General features: G+C 41.0%; 1 protein-coding gene across 1 annotated transcript in view; it reads left to right on the forward strand.

The window, feature by feature from the left end:
- HECA (HECA ribonucleoprotein granule regulator) overlaps positions 1–16,709 on the forward strand; it is a 107,729-nt gene that overhangs the window by 33,435 nt on the left and 57,585 nt on the right. The window contains exons 4-6 of the mRNA XM_006151097.1: positions 13,078–13,238; positions 13,650–13,672; positions 15,483–15,537. Coding sequence (XP_006151159.1) covers positions 13,078–13,238; positions 13,650–13,672; positions 15,483–15,537 — 239 coding nt within the window. The remainder of the gene's footprint in view (positions 1–13,077; positions 13,239–13,649; positions 13,673–15,482; positions 15,538–16,709) is intronic.

Here is a 16,709-nt window from a genome sequence, read left to right on the forward strand (position 1 = left end):
GATTGTTTTGTGGGAGAAAAAAAAAAAGAAAGAAAAAAAAAAAAGAAAAAAATGACACAAGGCAGAAAGACTGCAGAATCAATGTCTCCACATTCAAAGAAGAGATTTCAATAGAAATGTTGCCACATATGAAGGGACTTTAGAAAATTGTGGGAAGAAGAATTAACAGACAAAAATGAAAAATAGAAACATAAGCTCCATCACATTCAAGACATTTTTAAAATGATGATACCAGGGCCAGCAAATAGTATGGGGGTTAAGGCACTGGATTCCCACATGGTCAACTCTACGGTTCAAGTACTGGACCTGGCCACTTAAACATAGTTGTGCGCGTGTGTGTGTGTGTGTGTGTGTGTCCCAAATCCTGAGTGGAACATGGAGAAGGAGAGGTTGGGGTGTGGCCATCCCCTCTAGAAGGTCATTTCTCACTTGCCCTCACTTTCTATCTCTCTGGTGAGTTCACTTGCCCTATGACAAAAACAAAACAAACAAATAAACCAACACCCCCCCTCAAAAAAAAAAAAACCATGAAACTAACGAAAAGAAAAAGAAAAAATGATGATATCATTCATTTAGTACACTATGAACTGAAAGTGTTGGGAATTTCACCATTCAACACAGTCTCGTTTACATTATTTCTTGAAGAAAAGTAGTGCCCTTTAAATATTTTATCAAGATTAGGAAACCAAAAGAAGTCAGAAATGGCTGAATCAGGAATGTAATGTAGATGCCTAATGATTTTCCATCAAAACTCTCACAAAATTGCCCACATTCAATATGAGGATTAAGCAGCAGCGTTGTTCATGGTGGAAAAGGACTCTGGTGAAGTTTTCCTGGGTGTTCTTCTGCCAGAACTTTGGTTAACTTTGTCAAAACACTCTTTTTTTTTTTTTTTTTTTTTTTGAGAGAGATTTTCACTGTAGGGCGCGTGCGCTCGCCAGACAGACAGAGAGAGACATAGAGACAGAAAGCGAGAAATCACCCCCCAGGGGGGATGGTCACGCCGCAATCCCTTCTCCTCCATTCTCCTCTCGGGACCTTGGGCACGCACGCACACGTGCCCGGCGTGAGTTTTAAGCCACCGGGTCCGGGACACGAACCGCGGTCGACTACGTGGGAGTCCAGCGACATAGCCATTACGCTAACTGCTGGTTCCCTGTCAAAACACTCTTATCATCAGCAGATGTTATTCTTTTTTGGCCCTTCAGAAAATCAACAAATAAAATACCTTGAACACCCCCAAGAGATTTTTTTTTGGTATAGGGCACGAGTGTTCACCACAGAGACAGAGAGACAGAAAGGGAGAAATTACCCCCTGAGAGGATGGCCATGCCACAATCCCTTCTCCATTCTCTTCTCAGGATCTTGGGAAGAGAGTGAGTATAGGGTGTGAGTATGCAGCATGCTTGGCATGAGTATATGGTGTGAGTATACAGTGGTCAGCCATATGGGAGTTCAGTGCCTTAATCAGGGCCTGCTGGCCCCTAAACTGGACCATTTAAATCTGTTAATTGTTCTTTTCTTTAGGATCATGCTGATAAAGCCATCATGACAAAGATATGTCATCTTTGCTTATAGTTTTTTGAAACAATTTTTCACTCTGCTCTTTTCTGCAGCTGATCTGGGTGCAATAGTTTTGGCACCTATCAAGCAGAAAATTTGCTCAACTTAAAATTTTCTGTCAGAATTGTTGTAAGCTGACCCAGTTGAGATATGTATGGTATTATGTCATTGTGTCTGTTGTGAATTGTTTATTCTCTTCATTTAGGGCATTGACAATAGTAATTTCTTCCTTGCAAATTGATGTGGATGGTCTGCTGTTGTGGGCATCATCTTCAACATTGTTTTATCCTTTCTTTCTTAAATTTTAAAAAATTGTTTTATTTCTTAGTTTTGTTATAGAATACATGTGCCCACTGGAGAGAAAGAGAGCAAGAGAGAGAGAACTGGAAAGTGAGAAACCATCCCCTGAGGGGATGGCCATCCTGTAATCCCTTCTCTTCTGTTCTCCTCTAGGGATTTTGGGCACTTATGCATATGCTAGCATGGTTTTCAAGCTGCTGGGACTGGGACTTGAACCACTCTGTAAGTCATGTGGGATCCAGCTGCCTTAACCACTAGGCTACCCAGCTGGCTTGTACCATTGTAAAATGGATTATTTATTTGTTAAAAAAAAAAAAAGAAAAAAAAAGAAAAAGAAAAAAGAAAAAAAAAGAAATGTTGATTTCTTTGAAGCATTGTCCCCACAAACTTTTTGTAAAGCATCAATGGTTCACCATTCTTCCACCCAAGCTTCACCATAAATTTGATGTTTATTTTTGCTTCAATTTTAGCAGAATTCATGTTGCTCTTAAAGAGGTTCTTTTCAAACTGATGTCTTATCCTTTTTAGTGTCCCAAACTAGATCCCATTCATGTTTTCTATAACAAGTTATTATACGTTTATTTTGGTGCGAAAATTTTTGAAATTTGTACATAGTTCTTTTATAGTATATGTCTTACATCCAAGTACTAACCAGGCCCGACTCTGTTGGCTTCTGAGACCAGATGAGATTGGAAGCTTTCAGGAATGTGCCTTTCCATGAACTGTTTGGAGACTCTTCATATACAAGTAGAGAACTCTAAGTCTTAGTCCGTTTCGACTGCTGTAACAGAATAACACAGACTGGGTAATCTATAGAAAGAACTTTATTTCTCACAGTTTTGGAGGCTGGGCAGCCCAGGAGCACAGTGCCTGCATCTGTTGATAGTCATCTCATGGTGAAAGTGTGGAAGGTACTAGAGAGTGCAGGAAACCAAAGTGGAGCTGAATTCATCCTTCAATCATGGGTCCACTCCCGTGATAACTAACTTAAATCAGCAATAATGGCGTTAATCCATTCATGAGGGTAGAATCTTGTGGATTAATCACTTCTAAAAGGCCCTACATCTTTTTTGTTTGTTTATATTGCCAGAGGGTACATTCATTCTCCAAAGAGAAGGGAGGGTGAAGGAGAGAGAGAAAAATGGCTGTGGCCATTTCTCAATCTCTTTCTTCCATCTCTCCATCCCATTTGGATTTGAAGCACACATGCATGCACCTGGAGTGTTTTCAAGCCATTGGGGCCAGGATTTGAACTGTGGTAGGCTATGTGGTATCCAACTGTGCTAAAGGCTGGGTTCAAGACCCACCTCTTGATGCTGTTACAATGACAATCAAGTTTCCAACACATGAATTCTAGGGGACATAATTAAACCACAGAAGACTAGGTGGTCAGCAGAATGTGAGAAATACCCTATCCAATTTCAGACATAAAAAGATATTATACATGGGGTGCTGCCGGTGTTGCCCATTATGCTACAATAAACTCCTGGTGGTGCATAAGAACTGATTGTGCACACCTCTTTGAGTTCAGTGGCTCATGTTGGTAACCTAAAATTGGTCACAGTAGGAGTATTTATACCTTGGGCAACTGAAAACAATACAAATCAGGTCTTCCATTCTCTTCCCTCTCCAGCCCATTTAGCAGTATCTAGCAGTATCATGCCACTAAAACTACCCCAACTGTTGGTTAAAATAGCGACTCTTGGGGCCAGCAGATGGCGTAATGGTTATGTTACTGGACTCCCACATAGTCGACCATGGTTCAAGTCCTGGACCTGGCAGTTTAAAATCATGCCTGGCACATGTGTGTGCATGCCCAAATCCTCAGAGGAGAATGGAAGAAAAGGGATTGTGGCATGGCCATCCCCTCTGGGGCCCTCTGGGGGGGGGGGGTGATTTCTTACTTTCTGTCTCTCTGGTGAGCTCACATGCCCTACAGCAAAAATCTCTCTCTCCGGGCCAGCAAGTGACATGGTGCTTAAGGGCACTGGACACATGGCTGACTGTGGTTCAAGTCCTGAACCTGGCGGCTTGCTTTCTTACTTTTGCTCTCTCACTCTGTCCCTCTCTGGTGAAATTTAAATAAATAAATAAAGTTAAATAAAAAATAATTCTAAATTTAAAAAACTCTCTAAAAAATGTAGCTCCTTACTCTTTCTCACAATTCTGTGGATTGATGGACACATCTGGGCAATCTGCTCCATGTGGTGAAGCTATGGTGATTCACAGGTATTTAGTAAGACAGGATTTTCCAAACTTGGCAATAGATTTGGGGCTACCCAGTTCTTTACGGGGCAGGTTGTACTGTGCATTGTAGGATGTTTAGCAGCATGACTGGTCTCTACATATTGGATGCTAATAATGACAACCAAAAACACCTCAGACATTGCTGAATAAGTATCCCCTGAGGGCAAAATGCTTGGGTTGAAAACTACTAAATTAGGAGCTTGGCTGAGGCAAAAACATCAAAGACGGCTTCTCATCTTCCAGGTGTCCAGGATCCTTAAGAAAATTTTTATTCGTGACACTTGCTAACAGTGGCAAGCAGACTTTTTTCAGGGGGACTACTTCAATGGGGTTTTATAGTGGAGGAGAGATTGGGTTCAACTCCCAATATAATAAGAAAAATGGGCATTTGTAGCTGAGGAACAGAATATAAGGGTCAGTAGATGGAAAATTACTAAGAAAAAACATCAAGGTTAGGGAGAGTTTGGCCAAATAAACTTGACAAGATTCTTGCTGAAGACAGGCGAGGGTGATCAGATACCATGAGTAGAGATTTTCATGAAATTGACTCAGCAGAATTCTTGCTCAAACTGGACTAAATGGATCAACAACTGAGTCCAGCATTGGGGCCCAGTCAAGAGGACTCAAAAGAGACTGTCGGCACAGTGGCCTGGTGGTTGGGGGAGCTGGATTCTGCATGGCCAAGCAAGTCCTAGCCAACTAAGCTTGAAAAACAAGCCAGAAGAATGTACACGAGAGTCCCAAATCCAGGACAGAGAAATGAAGAAACAATTGTGGTGTGAACATTCCCCACGAGGGGTGCTTTCTCCCTATCCCTCTTTGCCTTGCTCTGTCTCTGTCTTTCTCTGGCAAGTGTACACACTCTCTGGCAAAAAAAGAAAAAAAAAAAGAAAACCAAGAAAAGCCTGATCCAAATTTGGTCAAGAAGAGTGCCTTTGTCACCTTCTCTGTGTGGCCTCACCATTCTGTTTTCTGACTCAAGTTACTGTCAGCAGGGTGACTGGCTTCTGAGAGAGCTAAAGCAAAATGAAGTGTCTGAACTGGAGTGACAGCTTAGGTGCTGCATTTTTAACTGGTCAAAGCAAGTCCCAAGCCCTGGTCAGATTCAAGGGGAGGAGAAATAGCAAGGAATAGCTATTTGGTGTTCATCTTTAATCCACACAATACCATATTTGCATTCAAGGATCCAGAACAAACGTTCTGCAGGAAGAAAGGAAATCTTGAGAGAGAACACTATTCAAGATAAATGAAAATTAACTCCAGACACAGACATAGCAGTTCTTGTTACAGGTCAAAAGGTGAAACAGACTATTCATGTGACGGTGAATTTTTGTTCAATATAGCAATAATGGGATAATTAAAGTCTGAAAATGGAAGCAGTATCACAAATGTCAATTGTTTACATCATTTAGAATTAGTATTTAATGTATTTATATTAATCGATAGCAGTTGGAGTTTATAAACTTTGTTTTAAAAGTATCTTTATGTCACATTTAAAATCTGAGAAGTCTTGGGGACCAGTAGTTAGTATAATGGCTATGTCGCTGGACTCCCACATAGTCGACTGCGGTTCGCGTCCCAGACCCGGTGGCTTAAATTCACGCCGGGCGTGTGTGCGTGCGTGCTCAAGATCCCAAGAGGAGAATGGAGGAGACGGGATTGCGGCGTGGCCATCCCCCCTGAAAAAATATATATATATATATATATATGAGAAGTCTTTTTCCCACCCAAGGAGTTCATAAATATAGGTGGCAGAGCAAGTGTATCAATGAAAAAAATCATGTTGATATAGTAAAAGATGATATCCACAGGCATAGTCCAATCTCTAAAAGGCAGGGACATCTTCAAGCAGCCAGAGTACCACGGTCTGTAGCTTAATTACTGCACCCAACAGAAAGGGATAAAATTTGTGCGATCCAATAAGGAAGAACAGATCCTGATGAATTACCAGGTTTTCGATTTGACATGACATTCCTCATTTCTGTCCCAATGACCTTTGGGCTACACAATTATACTCTCTTGTTTTCATCACCCAAATTATTGGAAAATTTTGTTGAACATAGCATGATACTGGGATGAAGTAAGTAATCTCTAAAGCTGCCGGTTCACATGTGATGAGACTTTCAATGATAATACCTAATAGTTGGTCATTAATCCTGATGCCGCAATAAATAACAAGATAAAGGCACTTGAAGAAATTGGGATCGATTAGGTTTACAGGACAGTTGGTTCCTAAATAGAGTTCATTTGGCTGAAGTTGCAGGTTAGGCACTATAGGTATTCGTCTCAGTTGGACCTGGAGCCAGGATTTGGTACAGGTTATACGAAAATTCTCTTGGCTACGAATCAAGACAAAAAGAGTGAGGAGCATTCCGAATACTCCAGAGATCTTCATGGCTACAGATTCCAAACCACGGCACCACAGAAACAGGAAATCTGGTGTTTGTAAACTTTTAAAGGTACTTCCCAAGAAGTTCTCTAAAGAGTTGGTTGTTTACCAAAGAGATCCAATGTATATCTTTTCCATTTCAGTTTTCATCATTGCATTGACTCACTTGACTACTAGTGCTGGAAGTAGATATTTTTTGTTCTAAGGCACCATTTCCAAAAGTCTTTAGTAGAACTCTAGTTTTACAGGAAGTTAACGAACATGACATGTAAAGAGACTTACGTAGGTTGTATAAATTTGGGAAATTCTAAATTGAGAGTAAGCAAGTTCCATTATTGTTGTACTTGTTAAGGTCTTGACTATGCTAATGTATGTTGTGATTCATAAAATGTATGTTATAAAATATATACTATTTCTTAGACTTTTTAAACCACAGAGATAGAGGCACATCTTATATAACTGGTGCTCCTTGGAGTACTCTGGGTTCAGATTTTTTGAAGTGGAAATAAAAGAAGAATCTTGAGAGAGAGTTCTAGGCAAGATTACTCAAAATTAACTCCAGAAACAGACACAGCAGTAGCCTTAACACTTAAGAAAAAGTATCCTTGAGGCAGAGCCCAGCTCCAAAAGGTACTATACTTCTTGTGCTTGTTCTTAAAGTCAATAATGCTTTGAATACAGAGGCTTGAAACATTTTAAGCAAACATCTTTGAAACACTTTAAACAAACATCTTTTGTAAAAGTTATTATAAATTCATGAATCAGCTAAGCTCATCATAGATTGATTAATAGAAGCAGTAATTTAGAAAAGAAGTGCTAGCGGAATAGGTTCTTACCTTTTCGCATCCTTCTTGTCTCATAAACTAAACGTGTGTTCACTGGAGAGAAAGAGAGACAGAGAAATTGCCCCCACCCCCTCGGGAGGATGGCCATACCACAATCCCTTCTCCTCCAGTCTCCTCTTGGGATTATAGGCATGCACACACATGTGCCAGGTGTGGACTTCAAGTCACCAGGTCTGGGACTCGAACTACATTAAGCCATATGGGAGTCCAGCAATGTAACCACTACGCCATCTGTTGGTCCCCGTATTTATATTAATATATCTATGGTAGCAACTTCTAAGATCAATTTTAAGGACCAGTAGGTGGTGTGGTAGTTAAAGGCGCTGGACTCCCACATGGTTGACTGCGATTTGAGAAAAAACCTAATGACTTGCTTCTACCAGAGTAGGGCAAAAATGATGACTAGGTTATGACAGAGAATGGCTTCTGCGGTATTACTCTCTCCTGCTCCTCTCAATTGCTCTCTCTGATGAAACTGCTTCTTATTTGTAAGTTGCCCTATGTCCACGTGGTAGGGAACTGAGGGAGGCCTGGGACAACAGCCCAGAAGAAATAGAATCCTGCCTGTGGCCCTGGGATTGAGCTTGGAAGTAGCTGCTCCCCCGGCTGACATGACTGTACTTTTACAGAAATCCTGAAGGAGAGGAGAGGATGGGTCCTCTAAGTCCCCATCTAAGCCATGCCTAGATTACAGACATGTAAACTGTGAGATAATATATATTTGTTTTTTCAAAGTTGCTAAATTGTGGGGTCATTTGATAGGCAGCAATAAATGCCTAGTACAACATTAAAAGAGGCATTTAGAATGGCCAATGCTTCATTATCTAAGCCAAATTTTCCAGACAGCCTAAGGAAAGAGTAGAAAAGTATTGCAGTTAAATTGTACTTTAGAATACAGCCCCTGCCTCAGTGGGACAGGCATAGCTTGCTGAATTGTACCGCTGGAAGCCACATGTCTAACTACAGACTCTAAATCTCCAGGCAACCGACAACATTGGGATGCCCGCGCAAATCCAGGATCTGGATGAATCAGAAGGTTAGAGAAAGGGACCATGGTGTGTGAGACCCCCCACCAGGGGTAACGCTCTTTCTTGTGTGTGCATGCACAAGCTCTCTATCATAAATAGAATAAAAAATTTTTAAAAAGTAGAGAAAAATACTAATTTAATTGGGGAGAAACAGGATCTCCAGGATAAAATCTAGTTGACAAAAATATTTGTTTTTTTCAGGGCCAGCAGGTGGCATGGTAGTTAAGGGCACTGGACTCCCATATAGCTAACTGCAGTTCAAATCCCACACCTGGGCAACTTGCTTTCTCTCTCTGGTCAAATTAAAAAAAATAATAATAACAACAAATAAAATTAAATTAAATAAACAATTCTTTAAAAAGATATTTGGTTCTTCAGTGCCATTTCCAGAGGCTACATCAGAAATACAGGTGTAGAGACTGATATTCCCATGGTCACTGCAACTACTGAGGAAGATATTGTTCCTGTGGCTCCTTGCTATTCAAACTTAGCCTTGAAGAAATTCATCTCCTTTTGTTCAATTATGCTAGCTCTAGGGGACGGGTGTTATATCTCTGGAGAAATGTGGTTTTAAAATGTTTCCTTTTTGCTAAATCTTGTGGTCTGGTTTGATTATTCTCATTGGGTACTCCACTATATGCTTTTTTATTCCACAAATATGTATTGAACACTTACTACAATGGGGCCTGCAATACAGCTCACAGAAAGGGTGCATTATAAAAAAAAAAATCTATGCATGTTGCCTTTTGGTCTGGTGGCAGCCATTAGGTAAGCCAAGATGAGTGCATACAAGTATATAGGGGAGCTGTGGAGGATGAAGCCGTCCAATGTGATGTGCTTTCTTCTGAGGGTCTGCTGCTGACAGTGCTCCCCGCCCCCCACCTAGCTGGATAAAGCACGCAGACGGGATAAAAAGCTAAGTGAGGTTATGTCATATATAGGATTCGTGTGCGACGTGGAGGCCACAAATGTCCAGTCCCCAAGGGTACAACCTATGGCGAGCCTGTCCATCATGGTGTTAACCAGCTGAAGTTTGCTTGAAGCCTCCCGTCTGTTGCAGAGAAGCAAGCTGGACCCCACTGTGGGGCTCTTAGAGTCCAGAACTCTTACTGGGTGGGTGAAGATTCCACATACACATTCTTGGAGGTTATACTCATTGATTCACTCCATAAAGTTATCAGAAGAAACCCTGACACCCGGTGGATTACCAAACCAGTCCGCAGCACAGGGAGATGCCTGAGCTGACATCTGCAGGTCGCAAAAGCCAAAGTCTTGGAAAGGGCCACGAGTTCCACTACACTATTGGTGGCTCTCACCACTCAGCTTGGAGAAGGCACACAACTCTCCAGCTTCACCATTACTGCTAATCTAAGAAATGTTTGTAAAATTCATACCTAATAAACAACTTAGGATGAAAAAAAAAAAAAACCTATGCATGCATTTCACATTTTTTGCACCAAAATAAACTCATACTTTAATTTCTATTTTTCTAGGAACTTTTAGAAGTCCCCTTATATATGGCCAGGCATGTTTTAGGCACTGAAAATTCAACAGAGACACTTTCATTCCAGTGGGGAAGGATAGACAGTAAGCAAAGTAAAAACAAACAAACAAACAAACAAAAAACCATAAAAATAAAACATCATATAGTAATAAAAATGTAAAATATAGAGTGTAGGAATTAAGTACTGTTGAGAAAGGAGCCAAGGAGGGGGCAGGTGTGGAGTATAACCAGCTGTGTGTTCACAGTAGCATTTCCCGTCACGATCTGATGGTTTCTCAAGTCCCTAGGGCTTCTTTTTTTCTACTCTCTATGTGCTATACTGATTCTTGCTTTCATATCTTTTTTTTTTTTTTTTTGGAGAGGTTTTTCGCTATAGGGCGCGTGTGCTCCTCAGACTAACAGAGAGAGACAGAGAGACAGAAAACGAGAAATCACCCCCAGGGGGGATGGTCACGCCGCAATCCTTTCTCCTCCATTCTCCTCTCGGGATCTTGGGCACGCATGCACACGCGCCCGGCGTGAGTTTTAAGCCACTGGGTCCGGGATGTGAACCGTGGTCGACTACGTGGGAGTCCAGCAACATAGCCATTGTGCTAACTGCTGGTCCCGCTTTCATATCTTTTTTTAAGAGAGATTTTTGCTGTAGAGCACAGCACTCGTCAGAGAAGCAGATAAACTGAGTAGTTACCCCTCAGGGGGGATGGTCAAGTCCCAATCTCTTGTCTTCCATAATTTTCTTGGGACTTTGGGTACGCTTTTATACTTTCTTAAAAGGCTTTCTATGAAGACTTTGATGATTCCCCCCTCCACTGACCCCTTCGTTTTCAAGGGATCTCCTCCCTCCAAAACTGAACAGTACAGAATACAATGAACACATAAGTATATATATATTTTTTTTTTACTTTCAGGTTAACAGTTGCTTTTCTTTTTTGTTTGGTTTTAGAATTAGGCAACAATGTGGTCCTGCTCTAAAAGGATGAAAACAAAATATATTTTCAAGGTAAATTTGAATATTCCTTTTGGTCACTAGTATTTTTTTCTTTCTTTTTTTTAAGATCCCTTTCAACAAAACTGCCAATTTCTTCTTTCTCTTTCAGCTGCTTTCCAATGCCACAATATTTCAGATTTTCATTTGTTTCATAGGTGTTTATATTGTACCCCTTCACCTCTGTCCTCTATTAGAATTTAAGGTCGTTGAGTTTGGTTTGTACATTTTGGCATGTGCATAAAATATGCAAGCCAATTATTTTTAATTACAGGTTCATAGATAAAAGTTGAAAGATATGATTTCGGGCCAGTAGGTAACATGGTGGTTAAGGTGCTGGACTCCCACATGACTGACCCAGTTCGAGGCCTGGATCTGGCAGCTTGTTTTCTCACTTTCCCTCTCTTTTTCTCTCTGTCTCTGGTGAGTCCATGTGCCCTACAGCAAAAACTTTGAAAAATAATAATAAATAAAATTAAATTATTCTTTTGAATAAAGAAAGATATGATATCAGTCTTCAGAGAAATTAAAAATATTTGGGGTAGATAAAATGCTCTCCCTGAGGTGACAAGGTAAATCTATAAAATAAAATACTTCATGACATAGTATAGCAAGTACCTTTCTTCTTCTTTTTTTGTTTGCCTTTTATCCACAGTGAGGAATGAGATGAATTTTACATCACAGTTCAGTAGATATATTCATGCACATATATGTGTACATGTGTCATTTTGTGTATGTGTGTATATAGCCTAAATTTCAAAACATAACATATTTTATAAAACAATACTTAATTTCTATAGGCAATGCACTTTGGAATGTCCTGTTTCATTTACATTTTCAAAAATAATGGTGATAGAAACCCTCTAGATTGATTTCCAACCTGTTAGTGGAATATGACCCACAATTTGGAAAACATTGGTGTAGCCAGGTGGCGACTATGGGGAGGAGTGCAGTAAATGAGCAAGTGTGGAGTAGGAGGAAGTCTGTCTTAGAAAAGATTACACCTAACTCTCTTTTTTTTAATAAAAGTTTATTTTTTCCATAAGTGGGAGAGACAGAGCCAGTGAGAGACACATCACCCACCCCCAGCCCTCTGCCAGCGCTGGACTCAGGGAGGTTTCTTAAACTTGAATAGGAGACCTTCCCACGTGCCATGGCTTCAGAGAGCATTAATTACATCCTCCTGTTGTGCCATTGTCTGGCCTCTCAACCTATCCATGGAAGGAACTGCCCTATTACATGGGCTGGAGAAAGGAAGTTTAAGTTTAGGGATCACTGAAAAGAGAATTCTGACCCTTTTTATGACCGGTTTTTTGGAGTATGGAAATAATGTAAAAAAATCATAACTATAGGATTAAAAAGAGATTTTTAGGGTGAACATTTGAGAAAAGAAATTGCCAGATCTTCCAAGAGATTCAGCTTCCTTAACCACTAGGCTATGAAGCCAACCCAAGAAAAATATTAATAGTTGGGAACAGCTAAATGAGAGAGCAGATCTATGGCATTTAGTAATTGATGTTATTTGTTAATATTCTATTGTTTTAAAAGTTTGTTTGTTTTTTTTTTTTTTGGAGAGATTTTCACTGTAGGGTGCGTGCGCTCGCCAGACAGACAGAGAGAGAGAGACATAGAGACAGAAAGCGAGAAATCACCCCCCAGGGGGGATGGTCACGCCGCAATCCCTTCTCCTCCATTCTCCTCTCGGGATCTTGGGCACGCACGCACACGTGCCCGGTGTGAGTTTTAAGCCACCGGGTCCGGGACACGAACCGCGGTCGACTGACTACGTGGGAGTCCAGCGACATAGCCATTACGCTAACTGCTGGTTCCCTATTGTTTTAAAAGTTTTTATAACCACAATACTCACTGTTTCTCAAAGAAAAATCTATGAGCATAGGAGAGGCAATTTCCAGAAGAAATTAATGAAAGAGAGAATATACATTATAAAAGGTATATTTACTTGAAGTGATTTTTTTTAGCAGACTGGGCTTTAGCATTATTTGTTTATTATTATTATTTAAATTTTTTTTTTTACATTCAATCACTGTGTATTATTGCATCATATGAAATGAATTTTCCCCTCATAAATACACTGCATATCAGTGTTATTTATTTATTTATTTTTTACAACAGAAGTTTTTATTCAGTTCATTCAGAAAACACTGGCAAAAGAAATTTCAGTTGCAAACTCACACACCTTTTAGGTTATGTTTCAGCTGGGGTCGTACCCTTGTGTGCATTACTGGGTTAGCTCTGGAATTCCTTATGCCTTCCAGTATGATTCGTGGATCAAGCTGCACTTTGATGCTCCACTTTTCACCTCCTGCACCATGTCTTTAAGTATACTTAACACATATATTGTAACCCTAGCCCAAAGGTATCTGACCCTGAGAGCTAAGAAAACAGGAACGAAATGTCAGACAAACATACATAACTGGAACATCGAAACAACAACCACTTGTTCTAATCCAACCTTTTTTTCAAGGGTATAAATTGTTTATCTTTTAGGGCCTTGAGTTGTTACTGCGTTTTACTTTTGCAGAGAACTGGGTGATAGAGCTGTGAAGTTTGGGAGAAGAAAATCTGGCCCAGATGAATTATATAAGTTTTTTGAAGTTTATTTCAGACCATAATAATTGATCAGGGAAATTAAAGGATGAGAATCCAAATGTCGATGTGCAGAGTGCGGCAGCTTCCTCAGTTTCCTGGAGCTGTTCATATTTCCTTCTGGAAGCGTCTAATGGGAGAGCTTTGTCTTACTGTCAGACATCTTTTGCTCTTTCTGTAGGTTTTCTCTCACCTTCAGCAATGGTAGGGAAAAAAAGGAAAGATAAAAGAGACAGCAGGAGTCCTGTGGAATTCCACATGTATAGAAGTAGGAAATAGTCTTTTAACTTCTCTTAAATTTTGTTTTTAACACCTTGATTCTAGTATACTGTGTTTATATCAAAATCGGAACTATTGCCTCAGTGCAAAGTTGGCTAAGACTAAAAATAGATTAGCATGGTTGAAGCTGGGGAAGAAGTAGCCCAGCTTCTACTTCCTCCTTTTCGTTTTGTTTCAATTTGAATGAGGAGGTGGCTCACACAATTAACCAGAACAGCAACTGGCTGGGTGTCTGTGTGCTCTGAGCCAATCATGATATTTTTGTGGGAAAGTTTCCAGTTCTGAAGTCTCAGTTATGTAGAGGTGGGAGGCAGCTGGTATAAATGTCTGTCTGCAGGGTACATGCATATTTACTTTGATCAATATGGCAACAACAGTGTGCTTATTCAAGAAAATAATTATCTCAGTTTGCCTGTATTTCTAGCCTGAAACTTCACCTTCTCCACTTTAAAAACAAAAGAATATGAAAAAAAAAAAATAAGGCCAAAATATTTTGAGATCTCTCAGCCAGCCACCTCTACTGAGGCATATTGGTAATAAACTGAAGCTAAGTCTGAATGGGCAACATTAAGTCATTATCTTCCTCTGCAACTCCACTGTCCTTTCCCTAAAGTCTCCATTTAATTAACCTCCATCATCATTTCCTCTGTTTTTCAGAATTTCCTATTTTGAAGAGATATCTAATGTCATTTATTATTTTTTTTTAAAGACAGGATCTTGCTGTCAAGATTCTCCTACCTCAGCCTCTCACTCCCAGCTGGGACTACAGGGGCATGTGACTATGCCTGGCTCTTTTTATTTTTAATTAATTTTTTTTAACGTGTACTTATTTCTTCCATGAATGAGAAAGATAAGAGATGGGAGAGAAGCGGGAGAGAGAAAATCCCCAGAGGGTCCCTATGCTGTGATCCACTCCCAGCCTCAGCCAGCCCTAGGCACATGCTTGTCAAGTATACTCAGACATCTCTAAATATGAACCCAGAACCCTATGTATGTCAACGCTAAAGATTACAGTCTAACCCCAGTTTTCTCCACACTTACCTTCATCCTTCATGTCCCAGTGGTCACCAAATCCTGCTGCATCAACCTCCAAAGCACTTGCCCATTCATTTATTCATGTGCTTGTCATGCATTTATTAAACACCTACTGTGTATCATGCACCATGGTAGACACAAGATACAATGATGAGGAAGACAGACAGTTTCTACCATCACAAATTTTCCAGTCTAGTGGGGTCCCAGACAAGAGACAAGTCACAGGCAATTTCAACTGTGTGTGCAGGCTGCTGTGGTAAGGAAGCTGCGTGGAATTCAATGGGGACAAGCCTAACTTTGGGCTGTCAAAGACTTCCTTAAGAACTGATGATTTAGCTGAGATATTAAGATTCAACAAAATGCAACCAGAAGGAGAGTTAGGTATACTCTTAATCAATGTATGTTTTTCAACATTGACTATGAGTAAGGCTTTATGTTAGACTTCAGAGTTCGGCAGAAATACTATTCCTGTTCTAGTGCTTACAGCATGTGTCTGTGTGTGTAAACAGACATGAAAATATAGGTGCAAAATTATCTATTGATATAGCTACCTGTGTATGTATCAGTCTATCAATAGGGGTCTCCAAGTGTCACTTACTGCTCATGTTTGAGGAATTAATAAAAGGTTCTTATTTTCTCTCCTAAAAAAGTCCACCAGCAATTGTTCCCTAATGTTCAACGCTCTCTTCTGCTGCTCCAGGCTTTCCTAGAGCTCTGCTATGTGCCGTGACTCCCACTCAGAAGCCCCTCAATCAGTGAGTGTACAGAGGGAATTCTTTCCCATACTTCCCCAGATGTCTCTGTGCCTCACAACACAGCTACAGACTTTACAGAGACCTGGCTTAACTAAAGATTACACCACAAGGGGGGGAAGAGGCGCTGTAAAACCGAAAGATGAACTATTAGCCTTTCCTTCATAGTTCTTAACTTTATACATTCGAAATGTATGTAGCTTTCCCATGAAGTGTCCAAGACAGATAAAACCTCCTATGTATGGAGATTTCACTTGAGTGAGCAACAGACAAGAAGCGAACATGCACATGACTAACAATATTAAAGATGGACAGGGAAACAGGGTGATGCTTCTGGTGGCACTTCTGGGAAAGTGTCTCTGCGGTAAGTATTACCTGAAGAAAGAGCTATATTTGAGCATGAAGGAGTTGGCCTGGGAAGAGGCAGACTAGAGATAAAGAAAAACGGACCATATGAAACTTTTCCCAGGGCTTCTCTGTCTTCACAGGTGTCACCTTCCAGTCTCCTCCAGCTTGCCACAATCACGTGGCCACCTATTTTCCAGGACAACTCGGTGCCATCCGCAGGGGCTGAATTTTCGCCAGGCAGGATCTGTTTCATAGTCGCAGGCAACATTTAGCCACTTCCCTGGGCGTCGGTCCTGTGCGAATGAGCTGTTTCACCACTGCACGGTGAAGCCTTCCCATTCATTATCTAGGAACTCGGCCCTATTTCCGTGCAGAATTTAAAACTGTCAATGAATAATAAAAGCTTTCGGTAGATCATTAATCTAAAATCCTTTGTTTCCCATCTCTGTTCTAGTCCCTTGCTCATTTTTTTAGACAATCCTATTCTCAGCTTTAGTTACACCAGGGTCGGGAGAACACAGAATAGTTTCAGATGCCATCGTCCCAGCCTTCGGGGCGTCTCGGGAACCGCAGTTAGCGCACCGCGGAGCTCGGGAGGCCGGGAGTGAGGGCCCTAGGATGACGTCACTCGCTGGTGGGCCGGCTCCGCGCGGGGCGTGACGTCACGCGGGCGGGCCGGTGTGCCGTGAGGTCACCTGGTGGGCGTGACCAGGCCGAATCCCCAGTGTCGTCACGGGAGGGGGCGGGCCCAGAGCGTGTCAGCGCAGCCGAATCAAAACAAGCCGGAGACCCGCCTTTTCCCTCCGGCTCGGGAGAGTCTCGCCCCC

This window comes from Tupaia chinensis, unplaced genomic scaffold (genome assembly GCF_000334495.1).
Source record: "Tupaia chinensis unplaced genomic scaffold, TupChi_1.0 Scaffold000313_1, whole genome shotgun sequence".
Lineage (NCBI taxonomy): Eukaryota > Metazoa > Chordata > Mammalia > Scandentia > Tupaiidae > Tupaia > Tupaia belangeri.